Raw genomic sequence first — 22930 nt, forward strand, 5'->3', positions numbered from 1 at the left:
TGTCTCCGTTTTCTGAGTATCTAATGCACTTCCCCTTCATTGTAATTTTAATATCTAATTATCCTAAGTTTGATACGTCTTTGAATGAATGTATGAATGCTTATTGTGTTGTTTTGTGCTTTATTCCGTGATTGCTTGAAAGAAACCATTTCAAATCAAATCAAAATCAAATCAAATTGTGAGCTGTTTTACTGGAGCTTCCTCAGCCTCTACCACACTCCCATTAGGTTTTTTTTTTACATTAATGACAGATGTCAAAGCTGGTGTGATTTGAATAATCTCATTTACTAACAGAATTTTGCTGTTGAAGCTTTTGTATCTCTTATTTAAAGTTATTTAGGAGGTTTTATTGTTTTCTTGCTGTTAATATTTTCATCAATATATTGAATTTACAATTAAGAGAATGTAACGTAAAATAAGAAATTTTTACATTAAAAGGGAGAAATAAAAATTTGCTTTCTGTTGAAACCAATTTTAATAAATTAAGAAAATGAACAATTCTCATAAATTATTAGTTTTTATATTGATTATGCTCTAACCTAAAATAATCTGTATTTGCTAAAACAGTTTATTCATTTTTCAAACGCATTCTGTATCCTCTGTGCTTACTTTGGCCAGCGGAGGGCGGTGTCTCCCCTTCCTCCCAGAGACATCAATGACAATTATGTCCTAATTATACAACTACAAAAGTTTATTTAGAACTTCCATTTAAACTTTTGTTTAAACATCTGTTTAAATTTGTTTGTCTTGCAAATAAATTTATTGCACACGTCAGTGTGCTGGAGGGTGAAAGGGAGGAAGACTCTTCAGCCTTTTGACGTTTCTCTAAAAGCTTTGGGATTTAAAGCTGAGAGTAGAGGGGCTGAGTCTGTCTCTGCTGTGGCAAATGACCTATTGATTAGCAGGCTTAAAGACAAAGTCCCCCCTTACAGTCACAGCAAAGCATCCATCACAGAGTTGCTAAAGGAAAGATAGTTGGCCCTGAAGATCCATTAGAACTGAAATAGATCTTCCTCTGCAATGAAGATCAATAGATAACATGCCACTGTAGCTGTTGGGACCGGATTTGTGTGAGAAGCACAGCTTGTCATCATTAATTGATCCTCTAATCAATGCAACATAGGACGGCTTGATTATCAAGTTATTTATGGCTGCTGAAAATTTTCAGGATTTGCTGTTTGAAATATGCAAAAGGCTAATTTGTCTCATTGGAAATAAAGTCCGCTTTTTATCTATTTAAAAGAATACCATTTTATCATTGTCTGCCACGACATCTTAGTCTTCAGCGAAGAGACTATGAAAAGCCACACCGTGAGGGTGAGCCTGTTTGTAGCCCAAAACCTTGAGGGGCAAATGAGCCTAGCAGGAGGAGGGGAGCTCAGAGTGCAACCTCAGTTCCTTCCAGTCTAACAGTCACCAACCCTGTTAGAATGTGCAGGTTATTTTCAGCTGTCTGCTGATGGAGTCTGCTCAAATGCTGGTTGGCGACCCAACAGAGGATGTGAAACAGAAGAAGTGAGAGATTATGCTGCGCAACAAGCTAAATTTGATATTGTCGAATCCCTGACAGTGTTTGCATGTTGTGGAGCCCTCTTCTCTTAGCAGGTAACTTCAAGCATTTAACAAAACAAGTAGCTTCAGATATTATGCCTTTGCACGAGTCTTCTTGCTCTGAGTACTCTAGTGAAGCCTAAAAAATGCAACTCTGTCAGAGCTAAAGCTCAAGTCATTTCCTCATGCTTTGAAGCACAATTCCCCTCAGAATTTTCAGTCCCTTCAAATATTTGCACGGCACCCCTTCCCCTTCAAACCTTCCCTCTCCAAATATCGAGATGTATGTGTGTCCTTGTGTAATACCATGAAAATATTTATAAATTACATAGGGGCCATATAGATAGTTTACGCACGAATGCAGCGTAAACACTGTGGACTGGATAAGGGGTTGTTCATTCTTCAGTCCAAATAAAACGCAGGAACTGCTGCAACCCTTAAATTTGAAGATAATAACATCTAAAGATTGGAGAAAAATAAAAAGATTCCTGATGACATATAAGACATTAATGAAACATGAAACAATCTTAGGCGTGCTTTGTCAAACTTTAAATTCAAGTAGTAAATTTATTTGGACTGTAGTGAAGGGAAACATTTTGTGAATGATTGCAAACTCCCAAGCATTCATTCTTCTAATTATTCTATTTGTGTCCTAAAATACAAGTGAAGGAGCGCCAGACCATCCCAGAGTACTCTTCTTAAGGGCAACTGTACTTTGAAGATTGACCATGAATACCATTCACAAGTGTAGCTTGTTTCGCACAAATTGCAGATGGAAAATTCAGGTCATTTATTTTCTGACTACTTCAGAGGTTTGGCAAAAAGTTGAATAACTAGATGTCACATGAGCAGATGCAAATGTTCAGAGAATGTCATAATGGTTGGTTCATGTCGCATGTTGCTTGGTGGGAGTCTTGGGTTGTGTCCGAATTCCCTACTCACTACTTAGTGCACTATAAAGTGCGTTTGTCATTTTGTAGATCTGTCTGTACAATTCCAAAATTGAGTGCCCTAATTTCCCAGAAGCTCACAACTTTTTTTTGTAAATGGCAAATACAAAATCTCTGACTTCATGAAAGATTATTTATGAATCCACTTGGATAATTTATGAAAAAAAAATCAAACAATTGTATTATTTTTGGAAATATATATAAACCCAATGGATTGTGGTCTATTTCCCCCAATTTAGTGAGCATCAGTGCACACTGGCACACTTTGCAGACACTTCTGGAAATGGTAGATTTGGACAGCTCTACAAAATGGCAAATGCAGTATATAGTGAAAATAATTCTAACCAGAAAAAGATGGAAAGAATTTGCATACTTCTCTCTCTGCATTGCATATTAACTTTAAATTATTCAGGTAATCTGGAGAAACTTCAGCGGATAAAGATCACTGTCATAACCCTACAATCCTCAGGATAGCTTGACACTCAGAGCAAAACCTTAATGTTGTCTTGGCGACGCAAGAGAGAAAAAACAGGGACATAAATAACTATTACAGATCTGTTTTTACATTTATACAATAAAACTGGTGTCATGCTTCTGAATGCACACAAAAAATATATTGAGATTTTTGACAAATGTGTTTTTATTAATCACATTTTGCTGCCACTATATATTTGTATATATAGATATCCATAAAAACAGTGATGAAAATGAATGAGTGATTTCTACATCTGCTGTTTTCATCCCTCCTCATCTCTCACTGACAACACAGCCTTTCAGCTGCAGCGTCTCTCCTCATTCCAGTGCTGATATGATTTTAGTTTCCAAGAAGGGAAATAAATGACTGACTTCATGTGGCTGTATTTTCTTATTCATAAACTGCAAATGGGTGGAGATGACACACATGTGCATGCATCTTTGTCTTGTTTTTACCTCCCTTTGAAACATCCTCTCCTAGCTTGGGTTTATGAATTGCAAGTCACTGACACTTAAGAAACAAAGGAAATATGTGTTTTTTTCTCTTCATTGTAATATTATTAACGAAGACATGCCTTCCAGGCAAGAACCTCAATTTTTGACCGGTGTGAGTCTTCCTTTGGGATAAAAGAGGAGGCAGAACTGTTTGTGGCATTGGGCCTTGCTTCTGAAGTGATGTGATTAAAGGCTTCTGTCTGGGCGGCACGCTCAGGCACATCACAGCTGCTTTAGTTAATTGAATTGTCAGGAAAGCAGACAGGACTAAAGGTAACAGCGAGACGGACGTGCCAGACCAACAGAGTGGCACTTAAATAAAGTTGAGCTGTGCCAGTACCAGGAAACAGATTTATGTCTTCAGGGCATGGCTGCACACATTTAAGGGGAATATTGCATTTTTCTGAGAAGATTGCAAATTATTTTAAACAGATAAAATATCAAATAAAAACTGGCCCATCAATGGTCATAGTTTCTAATGATCAAGCACTGCTGGTCGTCATTTCATTCTATAAAAGTAGGCTGAGAGGTTTGTAACTCTGCAAGTTCTAAACTTAAATTTTTTTCTTTTGTTTTGTCATCAACTTTTTAAACAATCTATTTGTTCTTTTTATCAATTCACAGTACTTCTTATTTCAATGTGATGTGGAAACAGTAAAAGCTGTTTTTTTGGATGAAATATCAGCAAAAAAAATTATAAGAGACACGGTTAGATAAGACTGCACTGACCTTTTCTGTGGGCTTTCATGTTTTATTGATTTAACTTAAAATCATTTATTTGAAAGATTTATTTGGGATTTATTTGAAAGGGACTTTAGGCTGATCTTGCTTGTTTTAAAACATGCAGTAACCACATATGACCAACAAGGGGAACTAGAGAGAGCTACATCCAGTGATAAAATAAAGAATCTTGTAGAACTATACCAACTGAACTAGCAAAGATTGCTTCCTCAATAGTCACAAAAAAAGAAAACATTTAAATTGGTTTAGGATTAATTGTTTTCATCTTGGATTTGATCATAAAGTAGATTCAGATGTGTTTTTCAGGTGTTCTGGAAGCTTCATATAAACGTTTCCTCAAATTCAACTGTGACTCACCTTTCTGTCAAAGAGCACATCCCTTCTAAAGCCTTATCTTAGATTGCACCACAGCCTGAAAATTTGGAAGTAACTGTCAAAACCCTGACAAAAAGGCTGACATTTTTGCTTTTGTACAGGTGTTAAGTCATGGAATGCACATTTAAAGCACATCTGCACACGTTAATGTTAAAAAAGTTAAAACTAAATACACTTTTAATAGTATGTAGTCTGCAACATACAGACTGTGCACAAAAGATAGATTAACTGGTGTTGGAAAGTTAGCATTCAAATGTTAGCTAGATTTATCTTTAATAAACTTCATTATAAAGATTGTTCTACTGAAATTGGAAACCCAAGAGTCATTCAAGTATTGCTTTTTAGCTCAACCCTTTTTTCCAAAAGTGGTTACCTATGGCTTCATAAAGACTGACATAGTAACAGCTGAAGGCAGGGGTTAAGACTCCAAAAAGAAAGTTTACAAACCAGCAGCTAATTTTAGGGTCCACTTCTTTTACAATAAACAAGGCACATAAGTTAAAAGAATCTTTTATAAGATTGAATACTTTTTATGATTTAATCCAGTTATGATGTCTAAGTGCACTATATAGTGTGTAAGTGGAAAGTCCTCCTTTTTTAATCCAGTCATACTATTATTTGTCAGAAGGATGATTTATTTATTTGAGATAAAAAATAAAGTTGCTAAATGTTTATGCACTCGTCAAAACTGAAATGAAATAACTAAAGCCATAATAATTACAGCTAAGAAAATCTGCTGTGTCACATACTAAAGGCAAGCCCAACAAAAACCCAAAGGCAGGAGGGTCTGTGCCAAAAATACGTGCAGTTTAATTATACATGGTCCACCAGCAGAGTGGAGACCATTAACAACAAAGTCAGCCAAGGTCTGAAGAAAAAAACACTTTTTAGACAGTCTTATGACGCAACAGCTAAGAGATGATCTCACTTTTTGTTGGCATGTTGTGCTTTCTTCCATCTGTTTATATTAATTGACGTACTTGTCTGCAGAGATCCTGTGAGTCATTTACAGTTACTCTGATGAAGACATCAGCTGGACTTTTGCCCACTGTGTTTCTATGAATGGATCTTGACAGAGAAAGGAAGTTTCTTTCCTTTCTCTCAAAAGGTTCCTGTTGTTTCAGGCTAAGAAAACAGGAGCAAGCTGAGTGTGACTCTGAGATCCGGAAGTAAAGGTCTATCAGATCCCAGGTTTAGACCGCTATCCCTCTGCATGCCATAATCCACCAAGGCATTAATGGATCCTTGTCATAGTTTATCAGAGTTGACAGCTAGCTCAAGGAGAGTGTCCATTAGAAGATAACATTTAATCAATGCATCAACAGCTGAAGTAAAGCTGAGGAAACTCTTTGCTGCATTTACTGTGTTTCTACTGTAGGCATATGAAAAATGTTGAAGTGAGACAAAAAACAGATAAGTGAGTCATTCAGAGGTCATCACTGACAGTGTCATATCAGGGAGGGGAGCTGTTCAGCCTCGCAGCGCTCTGTGACTGAGGCGTTTTTAAGGAATGGTTCGTCTGGTGTCTCCAGCTTGTTTGACCAGCTGTGCCGAGGTGACATCAGGAGGAAAACTAGTGTTACTAGAATTGCCTTAAGCCAACTCCCACAGAGTTAAGAACTCCTATTTAGTTTCAACACTATCAAGTATCCAAAAAGAAATGTCGTGGGACTTGATGTGTTGTGACAATGTTGTGTGTTCAAATAAAAACAATCGTATACAGTAAAACATACGTATTTTTTGTGGTTTTGAAGTGTGAGAAACAGAAATGGTGTGTGGGATAAAGACTGGTGCTTGCTCCCATGGTTCCCAGGCAGATTGGCATGGTCAGCAGCCCTCCCTCCAGCCCCCACCCTATTGTCCTCATCCTCGTGCTGCTCCTCTGTTGTGTGTGAAGGAGGCGTGTGAGCGAGGAAGAGGCAGGGCAGGCAGGGCTTGGGGAGTGGAGGCTAGACGGAAGGCAAACCACACAAGCGCGTACACAGGCGCACACTCATACACGCTCAGTCAGCGTAAGTGACACAAGCACCGGCTCGACTGAGCAGTGAGTTGCCTGGCTCACTGCTGTCCTTTAGCCGGTATGCCGCAGAGGAAGAGGAGTTTCACTTTTGGAGCCTATGGAGGGTAAGACTGAAAATCCTCTTGAGGACCATCCTTTTTTCTGTTCGGTGTTTCATTGTGAGGATGGGCTTGTTTGCTTCTTACATCTGGTTTAATGATTCTGTGGATCTATTTTTTTCATATATATTTGTCCTGATTTGGCTCCATATGCTTTCATTTCCATGCAGACATCATTTCAATTTCTTATCATTTCTATACCCTTTCATTACTAATCAATGTCATAGTCATCAAATTGCATCCTAATGGTCACTCTTGAGCTTTAGGTAAGACATTAAATGATATCAAAATGAAATAAAGACAATTGAGAAGGTTTACGTTTAAAGATAGTACAGAGGATTTACATCAACCTTTCATGGCTGATTATGGGTGAACATGTAACGAACTTGTATTAGTTGTTATTGAATGAGAATCTGTTGTTTCTGATTCATTTAGAGAAAAAGGAAAATCCTTTTTTCCATATGATGCCGAGCATATAGAACCAGCTAAAGATTTTTAAATAATCAGGACTGCATGCCTCACACAGCCTCGCAGACAGTGTGTATGCTTCATATTGAAGCTAGTGTTTGTCTGTGTGTTGAAGTTGGCTTCATGAGTCTTGAGAATTAGTTCTACCATTAATAGGCACAGCCATGTCAAGTTGTTTACTTCGGTTTACTGCTGACTGTAGCATATAAATGTCCTCATTAGAGGAATTATGGTAGTTGTCCCAGTCAGATAGAACTTTGCCTTGAAAATAAACTGTGTACATGAACAGAACAGCAGGTGGTCTACAGGAAAGTACCTGTAACTGGTAATGAATGCTGACCACAGAGGAGTAAAATTTAACTTGAAACAATCTAAAAAGTTGTCTTGCTGGATCATAACTGAGTAGATCTATGATGTAGAATTTGTCACATTGGGATTTTTTTGGTCTCATTTCCTCTTATTTTTTTTCACCATTTATTCAACTTATAGGTGGTCATCTTACTGTAACCGGTAAAACTATACCTAGTCATGCTGATTTTCAGAAACTGTTTACAACTACAAATGTTCAGAAAGGCAAAATTAAGTAATAATGTTTTTGAGTGCCCTTAAGTAGAACTTTTGGCTACTCTGTCCAAAGCATTATTTCCTACCTTTATCTGCTTGTTAGTATATCAATTAACCCAGCTGAATACAGTCCAGTTATACTTTTCTGATGAAAAAACAATAAAAATGACACTGAAATTGACTTTGGCAATTTTTTAAAATCACTATTTACATTTTTACAGGGTTCTCTTTCACACTTCCGGCATCCCTTTTAAACTCTTTGTGACAGGAAAACCTACTTACCTTATAATTTGTTTCACATATAAAACACTATGTATTGCTGAAATGTGGTAAAAAATTTGCCTACGCTGTCCTGCATTCTGAAATGATCACATCTTTGGAAAAGCTAGATTTTTCCTGCCCCAAGTAAAGCTGTACAGTTCAATCTGTCTTACTTAAAGCTGTGTTTTAACACAAAAACATAATTCATGTCAGCCTGAGTGTTCTTGTTCCATGTCAGAACACCATACACACTTATATGTATTATATATTCAGCTAGCCGTACTCACCAAGTTTCTGGTCTGTGCTGTAGCAGCTGGCAGGTTTCTTTTCGGCTGAATTGGGCCGTGCATCCACAGCTGCATTGCTCACAGCACCAATTAGACAATTTATAAAGCATGCTTTCCAACCATCCACATGCCCTCTACCGCTGCCTTCCTACTCCAGGTTGCACACAATGCATTGTTATCATAGCGAAACAATAAAGAGAGCCATGTTGCATACTTCACCAAAGAATTAGTCAATATAGAGCTCTTTCATTGTGTACACAAAAGTTGAAAAATATGAGCAAAGCCCAACTAATCTGAATTACCCAAATGAGAAATAAATTTTTGATTATGTTGCACCAATAAACATCAGTTGTAGTCAGTATTAAAACTGAGAGATCTTCATGCACTTAGATGAAAAATTGATTTCTTGTTTCAGGTAGCCATTGGGGGTCTAAGCCAGTAGCTTTAAAAGTATTCTTAAGTGTTTGTTTTGAATGTGCTGCCTACTTATTAATATTGTTTTTCATTTAATTCTATAGTTCAGTGTCATTTCTAGTGGCTGGATGGCTCAGTTGGCTGCATTTAGGACTGGTGCGATGGAAACCAAGTTTGGGTCCCCCTGTGCTGGTCCCCAGCCTGGATAAAATAAAGGGTTGTGTCAGGAAGGGCATCGGGCCAAAAATATCGGCCAAATCACATGTGTAAATCAGTGAAAGCTGATTCGCTGTAGCGACCCCTAAAGGGATATGCTGAGAGGTGAAAAACAGTGTCGTTTCTAGTTTTACCAGTCAGATTCTCCTTTGTGCATGTGTTTCATTTTAAATTGTGTCCACTCTCTTTGAATCCGTTCTTTCAAAACCTCATCTTGTTATTCAGGATTGCTGTCAGTCTTCAGTTTCCTTTATTTACTGTCACATTCTTACAGTCTGTCTTGATCATGTGACTTGTTTCATGCGTGTTTTCTGTTCAGTTTTGGGTTTTGTTTTTCTGTCCTTTGTTTGCTGTGCTTTCTGTTTTGTTAAATGAGTTGTATGTAATCCCCATCTTTATGTGGGCCATATATGGTTCCTCCACCACAAACACATTCTGGTGACAATGCTTACACATTATAACGTGTTATGGTCGGAACTACAAGTAAGAAGAGCAGGTTGGCTTTTTGCAAATATTGAACTTATTGGGTATCCAGTAAAATTATGCTTTTTAAGAAAAGTATTTATTTCTTACTAAGAACCAGGACTTTAGATTTATTTTGTTTGTCTCTAAAAATGTCACTTTTTGTTTGTAGTTAAGTGTAAATGCACATACATGGGTTTATTGTGTGATGAGGATCTATCATGACAGAAGAAACATCTACTAAAAGCCTTAACTAATTTGGGAATGCTTATTGATTTGCAGCTCTGGTGAGGCTTTCAGATTGGTTGGCAAACTGTTGTGAAAGCCTTTCATTCCCTAAAAATGAATAAAATGCTCTGGAAAGGTCTCAACATTGTTTTTCCTTTTTCTTCTGAAGAAGGTTTTTTGCTGTGAAATAGTGACATTGTGACACTCTGCTGCCAGCTCATTCTCACTCCCAGTTCGTCAGAAGGAGAATGCCTGTAGAGTCAGAGCCAGCATTTGTCTGCAGCTTCTATGTCTTTTATGAACTTTGCAAGCAAGGTTTTTCATGAGATGCATCCATACAGTTAAAAACTTTGGAGATTTGATGGGGCAAAGGGGAAATGAGAGAGGATGTGAACCAGAAAGTACATCTTTGGAATGTAGTTTTAGATTTACTGAATGTTAAGAAAGGCAGATAAAATTCCAAAGCTAGAGCTACTAAAACACAACGATCCCTTGGTATAACAGCAACACGGAGGCCAGTAAAAAAGGTTATTTACCTTGACAAATAATAAAATAAACATTTTTAATGTTCGCCGCATACAAGTGTTATTAATGATGATTCTTTTTTGCATCAATAAGAAAACAAATGAACTTGGAAAAAAGTAAGTTTCATAAATTATGTTAGAGAGGATGAGCCTGAAAGACCTTGACTTATCTTCCCAAGGTTAGGACTGAATTAAAAGTTTGAGTTCTACAAATAAACCTTTAAAATGTTAAGCCAGCTAAAGTATTCTAGCTTTGCAGTTAAAACCTTGCTAAAGTAGTACAAAAACCCTACGTTACAGATCAAGATTTAACTGTCCAGACCTGCAATCTGGCCTCAGTTCTAGTCTGAGTTTTCTTTCTTTCACTCAGGCTGCTCATATTTTGGATTTTTCCTCTCTGCTATCACATTACTGTCATAAAGCCCAGTCAAAAGTCACAGCAGATAAAATGACAGATAAAAGGCTCACATCACAGTTCCCTCATGGGAAAGCTTGATTTACATCAGTATCCTCAGGTAACTGGGTTCCTCAGACGTCTTATTGGGTGGGGCCAGAAAGATCATTACAGATCTTTTAGTAACAATATCCGTTTATATTGTTTTTTTTGTTTTTGTTTGGAAAGCTTTTTTTTTTTTTTACAGTACATAAAAAGTGCATGCCACAACAGCAGTACTGGAAATTAGCTTGTTTTGTGCTTAAAATGTGTGATTTGTGTATTAAAATAAATTATTTATGACATAAATTTCTATGTTTTTGTTCCTCCCTGACTTAAGAAAAAAATGAGTGTAGAAAAAAATTAATGTATGTTTTTTTTTAAGTAAAATAAATTGTTTGATTTTTTTGTGGGATCTTGGGGTCACCTTAAAACATAACCACAAGTCCTATAGAGAGGTTGTTGGGAAGGCGGTTGTATAAAAGAGATTTGAGAAAAAGTTTGTAAAAACTCAAACTTCTATAAATGAGAGGAATAGAAACTTTGCAGAAGAAGCATTGACTCCTACTGTACTTTTACACCAAAGAAGTCTGGGTGCCGTAGTTCAACTACACAGGGAATTCTGAATTGTCTAAATTGTCCCTAGGTGTGAATGTGAGTGTGCATGGGTGTGTGATTTGTGGTGACAGACTGGCAGCCTGTCCAGGATCTCCCTTGCTTTCACCCACGAGTGGCGGGGATGGGCTCTAGCAGCCCCGGGACAGTTCCCTTGAATAAATGATAACTCTTAATTTGGCATGGTTTGCATTCAAAGTCTGCTCTCTCAAAAATGACCAAACCACCTGAAATGTCACATAGTTAGAACATGTGCTTGTATGGGTTGTACTGTTGGAGTAAAAAGAAAAGAAAAAGGGCATTTAATAACTCCAGCTATAGTCTCAATGGTCCTGACCTCTAACTGTTATTGATAAGTGAGAGCGGCTGGGTAGCTCGGTTGGTAAGGTGGGAAGCTACCACGCAGGAAACCAGGGTTCAATTCCCGGAGGGGAATGAGCAATGGTACTGGGGCAATTACCATATCAATGGCGAGCAGTTAACATCACCCAGTGAGGGTCCTTAGGCAAGACCCTTAACGCTACTGCCTCCCGAGCGCGGCTCCAGCTGCAGCTCACCGCTCCCCAAGGGGATGGGTCAAATGCGGAGAAAGAATTTCCCTTCGTGGGATAAAATACAGTGTATAGAAGAAGAAGAAGAAGAAGAAGAAGAAGATAAGTGCACTACATCATGTTCATTTTCCTGCCTTCCCAAAATACAGAATCTGTACTTTGGGCTGTTTTCTTTTCCAATCTAAATGCATGGTCTTCATGTTACTTAAAGTGCTTCTACTCGTGGGTTGTTCTGCAGATTTGTTTCCTAAGCAGGGAAATAGGATTCATACACCTTCATGTTGTTTGGTTTGCTGCCTCACAACAGAACTTAAGAGAAGACTTTTAGGGAACTAAAACGCATTGTAATTTACATAGTTTGAAACTTAATTTGAAAAGTTATTGATCAAATTGAGCTCTGACAAGAAAAAGAAAAAAAAACTAGGAAAAACAAAACTGGCTACTAGCCTAGCCTGCTAGTCCTTTTTGTTACACCCTTTACTTAGAGGACAATTCCCAAGTGTCGCAAGATTTTCACTACTTCAGATTCAAATTGTGAGCTGTTTGTTTATTCCTTTCTCCAACTGAACAAAGCTTACGTCATTTGCTCCCTTTGCTTTGCTTCAAAGTTTGGTTGTTATTGGATCCTCAAAATGCATGCTCTCAAGTGGGCAATGGAAACAAACTCTGGTGTGGACCAAATTGGCCAGTGTGAATGTGCCCTTTAATCTCCTCAGTTCACTTGAGGTCTTTGTCTGCATGCTCACTGTTGATGAACTATACCAGGTTTACTTACAGGCAAACAGAGACCCTCATTTACAGGCACAGAACAGTGTTTTTTTTTTGGCCTGCACCAGAGTTCTGATTAACTTTTTCACCTGTCACACCAGCCAAACTATCTCAGTAGACAAACAGACCAAACAGTCTAGTGTACAATGCAAGCATGTGCAATGCAGTGGCGCAGTGAGCACAACTACATCCAGGTTACTGCCAGAACTTATCTGACCGTTAAAATTAATAAACCATTTCAGTTGTTGTGATCTTTAACCTAAGGTTTGTTTGTGTTGCTGCAGGGAGTTTTAATGGGCTGCTTTGTTTAGAGTCGTTATCCCCTGCTTATTTCATCTTTGTGGTGGTACAACAGAAATGGTGTCGGAAAAGGATGTGTTTTCTATAAGACGCACACCGCCTTTCTGTTCAGCAGTTGACCTGGAATGGCCTTTAGTTTGACATTTTGCTTTGCCTGTTTGATGCATCAACAGGTGATCTGGGATCCACTCTGCCCAATGCTTCCTAATGTAATGCACTGAAAAGAATAAACAGCTTTTCTTTGACACATACAGCTTTAGAGCTGTATATTAATGGAGCTGCCACTTAATTTCAGACTTTTTGGTGTTTTTTATTAGCTGCTTCTTCTTTTTTTTGTGCTAAACATTGTTGCTATCTTCAAAAATGTTGAGAAGTGAGTTGGGTCATAATTCTGCAAAACAGATTTACCATCTCTACAGTCTCTTTTCGGTTGGAACGTGACACAATCCCAAATACTCTTGTAATCCTGACATGAACACATGGAGCCACGCACTGTGAATGAAGTGAGGGCAAACCTCAGTAAAAATGACCTTCAGGCAACCTAAACAATGATGTTGTTGTAGGGCTGAATAGAAAAAGTGGAAGAATGCTTGTCAGGCCTGTTTAGAGGCAGTTGAGCGGAAAAAAGAGACTGTTTTGAAATCTGAGATGGCTTCAGTTGAAATTTGTATTCCCCGTTAAAAAATGTAATTTCGCCATGTAAACAACTCCACAGACTACAGACTTCTCAGCGTCAAAGAAAATATTCCAATTTACATCTATGCTGTGTCAACAGGGTTAAGATTAGCAGTGAGTTTGCTTCACTGTAACTTTGTGGCTTCAACAGAACTCGAGGTCTGACATGACTTTTAAAGATAAAATCAACAGTTAAACAGAATGCTATATCAATACACAAATGATGTTTATACTCCCATTTTAGCTGATCTGGCATCTGAGGCACCACGAGTTGTACCCTAGACAAAAATGGTCGCACACAAAAACATTCATTTCCAAAAGATTATGCTGCAAGACCAAGCTACTTCAGAAAGGGAGCACTTTGAAGTACCTTTCCAAGGGCAGTGGCAAAGCAAACAGGAGTTGCAGGGCAGCCTGAGGGCTCTTCAGTGTCTGCGCTCTAGGTCCCACCTTGCATATTTACTTTGACATTCACATCCACATTCATAACCACAACAGCAGGCCATCTGCAGAGAACAATGGGGAGGGAAGGCATTGGATGAACTGACAGTGCCACTGATCTTTTCTTCATTTTTTTTCACTCTGAAAAAGCAGAAAAACATTCATTGATTTTAAAATCTGGCCCTGGAGTCACATTGTAATTACTTAACTCTTAAAACTTTTAATCTTTTTTAAAAAAAATCCTTCTTCATGGCTTAAAGGAAAATTCATCGACAGGAACTTTTTTCTTCACTTTCATATAAAGTAGTCAAATTCTGAATGCTAAATTTATATCGCAGCACATCCATCATTATAGTTGTTTTATGACTCTCCTCATGAACTATTAAGAAACTGTTCTCTGAAGACTTGCAAATGCCTTTTTCCTGCTGAAATGTGGGCATAATCCTTACAGGAAGTGACAGTTGGTTGCTTTTTTTCTTTGTGAGAAATGCTCCAGCAAATGATAAGACAAAAAAATGCTGAACATGACACAATTATGTAAACAATACCTGGAAAGAAAATACTGGTTTGTTAATAATGAAAGTCCATCAATCTTTCCTTTTTAACTATCAGTGGTTTGTCTCTTTTTGTCTCAAATCTTTCATTAGGATCAGCAAATTAAAGTCTTTTTTAAACTACCATAAAATAAGAATAAACCATTTATCTTTGGTTTTACATAAACACTCAAGATAAGTGGGTGAAATAGGATGAAACGCCAGGAGAGCAACCATAATCAATTCCATCCCTATTAGGGGCCATTAGAATAAGAAAGAGCACTTCAGATTCAACTAAAAAAAGAAGAAAAAGCTCTGTCATGTGTTTTGTTTTGTGCATGGAATGAATACGTGCATGCGAAAGTCAGCCTAGCAGAGGCACTAATGTGTGTGGCTCCACATACACTGTATCCTACTGTACCATAAATAATGAGGACATTCAACGGCTTTTTGCTCATTTACGTTAGCTGAATGACTCCATGTCAATGGGCCCATTCAAGCCCACACAGAGCCGCGACAGTCAGCCGACTCTCTCAGTTCAACTTTGTCATTTGACAATGTAATTCTTGCTGTGGTATTTATAAAGAAATAGATCGGTGCTAAAGGAAATTTGATAACAGGGCTTCAGACTATTGTGGACAGGTGTGAGTTGTTTTTTTAGTGGGTATTTTACCCCTTGGAAGTTTCCTTGTCGATCCATCAAACTCATGGTTGGTTAAGAGGTAAAGGTAAAAGGTATTGTTTTTTGGTCCGTTGGTGAAGTTAAGAAATGGTTTTGCATGACGTGCAAAATCAAATGCGGCCATCGGCATGCACTGTTATTTTATTTACTTTACTTTTTTTTAAAATGTGTCAGGAATCTGACAGTTTTGATTTTGTCTTTTGTTCCTCTTTGTGTTTTTCTTTTTGACATTTGATGGGAGATTAGATTGCAATGTCAAACCACCAGAGCTTGAGGAGTAATTTGGATCTTTTGTTTAAATTAATTCAGTTTTATTTATACAGCCAATATTACAATAATAGTTGTCCAAATGGGCTTCATACCATTAATTGTATGACAACATGAAATGCAGGCATAACATACAATTGGTAATTTCTAAACTAAACAGACTAAGTTAAACTGGGCATCCCTGCCCTTAGACCCTCCTTAAGGAAAAATCCTAAAAAAAAGGATTAGGATTTAGGAAAAAATCTGAGGAGTTTACTTCTAGAATACTGAAGATATTATAATATTATATATATCCAATAAGGATTTGAGGTCATAAAAAAATAAGATATGTAAGCAGCTTCATATTTTTATTTACCATTTGTTTTTTCTTTTTGTTTTTCCTCTTAAAAGTTTGACACCATCCTTGGTTGTGTAGCTTTATGCAAAAAGTAAATTACCGTACTGGAATTCTTTGCTAAAGCACTCACAGGATGATTTGGTCAGATTGTGTTGGTTTGGACTTTACCAAATTTGCTATGCTTCTTAAATTTTAGTGGTAGAATTACTGCAAGAACATGTTGTAGCGGCAGATTTGTGGCTGAATGACAAACTTGTTGGCTTTAAGCTGGATTTGCGCCCAACTGACTTGTTCCTGTCTGCTGACCTACTTGCCATTAGAAAAGCTGCAAACTTCTTTCATGATGGTAGCTGCAGTTTCTTTTCAAAGTGCCAAAAATGTTTTAAAAAGTTTGGAGGAAGGAGGAGAAAATTACAAGCTTTAAAGCCACCTTAAGATGAATTAACTTCTTGTTAAGTGACACAGCTGCTGACACAGTAGCTGGTTTCTGAGGCTGATCCAGAGCCGTCTTATCCCACTTGGAAGTTTGCTTCCCTGACTACCAGGTAGCTAATAGCAAGGGCTCACTACCTCCCTATTCTTGTGACTCATCTTTGTAAAGCTTAATACAGGAACATAGTTTTACAAAATTAGCTGCACATATTTCATCAACATATTAATTTGGGTATGATTGATGCATTGCGTTTTGTCTTAAAAGGTTGACAGGAGCTCCTTTAAATTTAAGATTTTTGTTGTTATTTTGCCAGAGTTGTGTTTTTAAATGTTTGGCTTTTTTTGTTTTATTTTTGTTCCTGACTCCTTATTTGATGGTGACCAGAAAACCTTGACTTTAATTTTCTGGGAATTCCTTGAAACCTGAGAATGAAAGGGTGGTACTGTATGAAAACAGGTGTCCCGCCCTTACTCTCAGCTGTGCAGCAGCAGAAACAACACCCCAAAATTATTCCGGCGTTCCCACTGGGACCACTGTGCATTCCACCCATAGTGGAGTGCTGATTCATCACACCCCGTGTGTCTGTCGGACTCACTGAAATCCTCCCTAGTCTAAGATAGAACATCAGCATGAATTCCATCTGAGTGTCATAATGTGTCACATGGAGGCCTGGGGCTGAAAATGATGAGAGATGTTTCATGCAGTGGGGATAAGAGCGACAACCTCCTGCAACAACACAAGTGCAGTGAACTGATGTCAGCCAGAGCCCCTTTCCTCTAAATCACACTTACACTTTTTCTCAGAATGAGGAAGATTCTGGCTTTCACTTTTCTTTAGACTGTTTTTTACATAAAAAAAAGGAATCACCAACATTTTTACTTTTGGTTCTGTTTGTTGGGAAGTTCTTAGCAATAATGAAGTTGTCTGTGCTCATCTGCTTAACTTTTTTGTAATCTCTAATGTGCAATTTGGCTTTGCTTGTGAGGTTTTACTTTTGGGAAGTGTCAGTCTACTCCTTTTTGTCCACAATAGAATATTTCTGCAGCAATCATGAGCAATTGTTTATATTTATCAAGGTTTAATGTTGCTTTCATTCACTTAAACAAGTTTTAGTTTCAGTTAAATTTCTCCACATTCAAGAGACTCTTAGAATTGTATTAGCTTTTGTGATATTCAGACCTTACCTTTCCATTTGGTAAAACACGTTGTGATCAAAAACTAGCAGACATCATATTTTTTGTGTGAAAATCAAGTGTTTCCATGCTATGAAAAATCCATAGAAGAACCCCAATTTTAATCTTAGGTTGTTGTTTATGCAAGAAAGACTGCGTCTAAAGTCTGAGAGCACTGTTTTTATTTCAAAGCCTGCACCTTCAGCAGCTATAAAATGAATCAATCATTTTTTTATGACCTTATCAGTCTCTCATGTTGCTGTAGAGGAATTTTGGCGCACTCTTCCTCACAGTGTTGCTGCAGTTCATTAAGGTTTTTAAGGCATTCATTTATGCACAGATTTTTCTCTGCTCCCCTCGTGGCATTTCAGCCCGGTTCAGGTCTGGACTTTTAATGGGCAATTATAACACCCACCATTTTTTATGTTCTCCAGTTTTCAGCTTTCTGTTGCAGATTTGCTGCTGTGTTTGGGTTCATTTAGTTATCAAGATGGTTGTGAAGGACTCATTTGCAGAAGGCCTGAGAGCGACCAGAAATGGAAACCTAAATAGTTTTGTAAATCAACTTGAAGACCTGAAAATGATGCCAAGAAAACGTAAAAATGCTGAATGCAATTAATAAAATAAAACAGCAGAGTGATAATTGATTTAACCCAGGTGTGATCATGACTCTGGACAGAACAGAAATTCAAACAAGACAACAAAAACACAAAAAGAATTAAAATAAAACAAAGGGAAGAACTTATCTACTCTCATGCTGGCTTCATGAATTGCCTCTTTGATATTGGCTTAGAAATATTCTGAAAAACATTTCAAAGCAATTTCATGACAGAAAAGATAATAAGCTGGGGGCTATCGTTCTAAGGAACCCAACATTGTGCAGTCTTACTCTTGGGTATGGTTTTAACAACACTGGACTGAGAGATGTAGGGCTTAGGATGGGATTTGTTTTGTTTTTTCTGAGCATGGTCAGGACAAACCGGCTGGAACATCCACAATTGTCAAAACCACAAACTGTTTTTATCGTTTACTAATAGAAAATATTAAATATTATTATATGGGGATATCTAAGTTTTTTGCAAACTGTGTTTTTATATTATGGACAATACACATTAGCATATTGCATGCAGTCTCTGTGTCCAGCTAACAGGAATTTATACATTAGTTTGCACTGCTTTTGTTCAGGGTCAGTGTTGAGATATATTTTCCCAAACATTTTTTTCAAATTGTGAGAAGTATTTGCAGTCAAGATATTAAGGGCAGTGTAAACAAAAGCTGGCAGACACATAAAGCTGTGGGATGCTAAATCCATTTGCAAGACGCAAATTAATGCACAAGTACCTGATTGACAGACCAGAGACTTTCAACATCTTTCCTGAAGTCTTTTCTTCTTAAAAACATTTTATATATATTTAATATATTTCTAAATTTGCATCTTTCGTGTTTTTCTTTGCACTAATTTGGTTCCATGATGAGGAGCCTATTCTTCAAATTGATTTCATGCGGTGCTTTATGTTCACAACCAGATCAATAAGAGCTCCTTTAAAAGTTCCACCTTTTAGGTGATAGAGAAGCCGCAAAAGAGACAGGAAAACAAAAATCCATCTTACAGTCAGGATGTGGTTTGTTTTGTCCATCTTCTTTTTTGAACTTTCCTCTGTATCAATTAGAGGCTAAGTTTAGATACAGAAAAGTCAAATGCAGAGGCCAGTAAAACACACAGCATCCAATCAATGTGTCAGCCGCCGCTGCCAGTTATGACAAGTCCTGAAATCATGACTCACAGGATCAAACTGAACAATCCTGCTTTCATAAAGCCTTTAAAGCTGCAACCTTTAAGCAACTGTAAGTAGTTTATAGTATACATTTTTATAAATATATTTTTAGAGGTTTAATATATTTTTTCAACCCAAAACTAGAATTGAGGGATAATTACTTTGCTGCTCAAAGATTGTATTTCTTTTGCACACACAGTGCCATCTAGTGGCCAAAATTGATCTCTACATTTTTTTTCAAAGGACCTTTGTTTATTCTATGATTAACAATTATCATGACTGAGTCTATTTATTACATATTTATTAAAATAGTATTGATCTAAACGCAACATGCTTCACAAAGAATTCAAATCAAAACAGTAAAGACTTTAAACCTGCATAAAAAATACAGAGATTACTGTGTTAAAGCCAAATAAAAAATCTATTCAATCTTATACAGCCATACCAAATTAAAAATGATTCATTTTTTGACTTACAAAGACGTTTTGTTTTAAGTAAAGTAAACAAGTGAGTTTTTTTTAATTTATATAGCACCTTTCATAGAACAGAAGCCACAAGTTAAAAAAAATAAAAGAGAAAAACATGTACCAGGTATAACAATCATTTGAAGCCCAAATAATAACATATGAAATAAAGCCATAACACAAATGATAGAACACATTTAGAACACATTGAATAAGACTTCAGCACTGTAGAGTATGTATGTATTATTATTATTATTTTTATTTTACATATTTATTTATTTCTCTTCGTAGTTTAATTGTTGCAGTAAAAAAAAAAAAAAACAATCTAAAATCTTAGTTTTTCAGAATAAAAGCAGGTGAGAAGTTCACCTCTGTGAGAGACTGCAGCTCAAAAATAAAGCATCCAAATTTAGAATAAAAAGATTCACTGCATCAGGGGTGTATATATAAAGACAACTGAGATGCATCATCAAAATTCCTGAAACCAAAATGGGAAAATGTTTGCTTGCAAGGACAAAACAGAGGACGGAAGGCACTGCGGTAAAGAGGTTCAATTTTTGCATTTAAACATGTTAAAAATCTACAAAGATAAAAAACAACTATATTTTCTTAATTAATATCTCTTATGAAGTATCCACAGTGAAAATCTGGGATATAAATGACTTCATGAAACGCAAATGAAATCAGGACATTCTCCCTGATATAAATATGTTTTAAGTAGGGACTTAAAGGAGGACATTGATTCATCTGACCTGATTTCATCAAGCAAATTATTCCACAACCTCAGGGTCTTGGCTTCAAATGTTCTGTACCCCTTCAGGGAAAGGCAAAAGACCTCTGTCCGAGGATCTCAAATCACGTATCGGCACATACAATCTTCAGAAGACATACAAAAGGGGGCAAGAAGTCATGGCGAGTGCAAAAAGTAATCAGTAAGATACAAATTAAGGTCTGATTCAGGAACAGCTGATAGGTTATTCTTGCCTGACATTGAGTAATGAACCTCAAAGCAAAGATTTGGAGAAAGATAAGATTCATTTTGTCTCACGAGAAAAAAAAGAAACAGACAAGTAATCATCCTTTCCTCCCTGGAAGAGCTACTCCAACAGATGGCAAAAGTTATTTCAGGGTAGCTCAGCACAATCCACTCTCTCTATGGACTTTTATGACAAAAATGGGTGACCAAATATCTGCTTGACAAAAATGTGGAGACTTTTACTTATTCATTAATTTGCCAGCATGAGCTGAGCTTGAGTCTTTGGTATTTAGATGGTAATCAGTTGGAATTGGTATTCAAAAAGATATTTCAATAAATCTACCTGTTGGTAGGTGAATATAATCAATAACTTGTTTTGTGCTTTTTTTTTTTCCAGAGTGGACAAGACATTCTCCAAAGCGAGAGGCATATGGTAAGTGTTTTTTTTATGATGGAAAATCCTAAAATTAAAATCATTTATCGTATTTTAAGTATATTTATATTTAGACATATTATTTTTACAACAAAACAAAAAGCAAAAAATATGTCTCTGACTCAGACTTGCCTGTGACATGTCTGTGTGTGGGTCAGTTCACCAACCCGAATGTAAGCCAGATGAATGAGGCAGTGAAAGGAAGAACAGATGGGCACCAGTGCAATGACAGACAGATAGATAAAAGAAAAGATGTTGGCAAGCTCTGCTTGCTGCTGTGAGTGGCACATGTAGGCATGCAGGCAGGGGTGTAAGCATCCACACCTCCTGCCAGAGGAAGCACGCCTTTGTCAAAGCTTAAGAAGGCATGAGTGCCCAGATATCTAATGATGGTAGATTAAACATTGCTTCACACAGTGCCACCCCACCTTCGTGCTGGAATAAAAACACAGGAGTGCACTCCAAGCAGACAAGCAACACCTGGCCTAGTTTATGAACACACTATAACTCTGACTCACACAATAATTGTGTCTTTTTACAAAGAAGACAATAAATACTGGAGCGAAAAAAAAACGGTGCGGAGGAGGATGTAAGTAGGACTCAAACTGTAGTCGAAATAGAGGAATTGTGTGAAAAAGATGGAGGATAGGAAAGCTGGAAGAATTTGATGGGGAGAGATGGCCATGTCTGCTTTATATCAAAGAGGCAAAGTGGGATAATCACAGCCACACTTGGCCTTGTCGTCTAAATTCAGCAAATATGACCTGCAGTGTTGGAAGAGAGCTACAGTGAGCCTCATCACATATGTCTCACGATGTTCACTAAGAATCAGACCTGGAGAATGCAGACAACAGCTGAACACAGTGCAGTTCTTTAAAGAGGGACTTCAAGTCCCACTCTAATCATCTTTGGATCTTTTGGAAAACCATTCCCAGTGGTCTTTTAATTATGATCTTACTGTTTTTTGTCCTAAATTAAAAAAAACTGTGTCGTTTTCTAGGACACAGTTTCTGCAGAGCGGCAGGAGTTTAGTGGAAATTCCCCTCTGAGTTATGGGCCAGTTCTGTTAGTGAAGAATAAGCTTGCTTCATTTCTCATCATCCCTGTGTTTACACTCTCTCCCGCTAGCTTTCAACCCCTCACCCCCCCAACCTAACATTACCAGAGAAACAAAAACAGCAAGCAACATTGGAGCTATTCAGCTGTACAGTTTTGATTTTTTTTGGCAGATGTCAATTCAGACGAGGAGAAACAAAGACACACATGGATCTAGTCATCTACAAGTGGATTTACCAGAAAGGAGTGGAGCAGGGAGCTTATGGCCTGCCGATTGTAGATTTTGCATCACACTTCAAGCTTTTTTAGAAAAGGATCTTTTTCATCTGCTCCTGATTCCCAACAATTTGAATAAAACATTTCTCAGAAATGCAGTTTTATTCTTAAATTTATTTTTATATGTCCTCCGTAATGAGAAAATGCTACAAGAACATGTTAAAAACACAAAAAACAATTTCCATTTTCATTCAAAGAAACTTCAAGAAAATTCTGACAAATATGAATTTGTTTTTGTCCGTCTGTCAAAGCTGAGCATCGTAGAATGACCTAGATTACCCTTTTTTAAAAACTCTCTAAAGGTAGCATTGACTTATTGCCTTGCACATACTGACTCATAATCTGCTGCATGTATTAAATGTCAAGGATTGCTCAGATCTGATCCTTCAGTTACTGCACTTGATTCAATGTTAAATGACCACCCTCCATCTGGTGGGTTATACACAATAAATAGATGATCCACAAGCCCTCCTTCCATGCTCTCCAGGGAGGCCTGTAATTGGTTGTAAGCCTGTCTTGCTAAGCTCCCTGATGGGAAGAAATGGGAGAGGAGGGTTACTCTGGATAATGGTTATACTGAGATGATGTGGTTGAGCCTCCGTGTCTCTCTCTCAG

At 37.4% G+C, this 22930-nt stretch overlaps 1 protein-coding gene across 12 annotated transcripts in view; it reads left to right on the forward strand.

Moving 5' to 3' along the window:
• The first annotated feature begins 6553 nt into the window (after positions 1–6553).
• Positions 6554–22930, forward strand: part of rap1gapa (RAP1 GTPase activating protein a) — a 45052-nt gene continuing 28675 nt past the window's right edge. For 6 of the 12 annotated variants that reach the window (XM_023956780.2, XM_078950310.1, XM_078950312.1 and 3 more), the window contains exons 1-2: positions 6555–6710; positions 20948–20983. In XM_023956780.2, the coding sequence (XP_023812548.1) occupies positions 6667–6710; positions 20948–20983 (80 nt within the window). In that variant the 5' untranslated portion in view covers positions 6555–6666. Of the gene's footprint in view, positions 6711–20947; positions 20984–22930 lie in introns of all 12 variants that reach the window. The other 6 variants (XM_023956784.2, XM_078950311.1, XM_078950313.1 and 3 more) reach the window with 2 other exon arrangements.

The sequence above is a fragment of the Oryzias latipes genome, chromosome 7, assembly GCF_053564925.1.
Source record: "Oryzias latipes strain Hd-rR chromosome 7, Olatipes_Hd-rR_3.1".
Lineage (NCBI taxonomy): Eukaryota > Metazoa > Chordata > Actinopteri > Beloniformes > Adrianichthyidae > Oryzias > Oryzias latipes.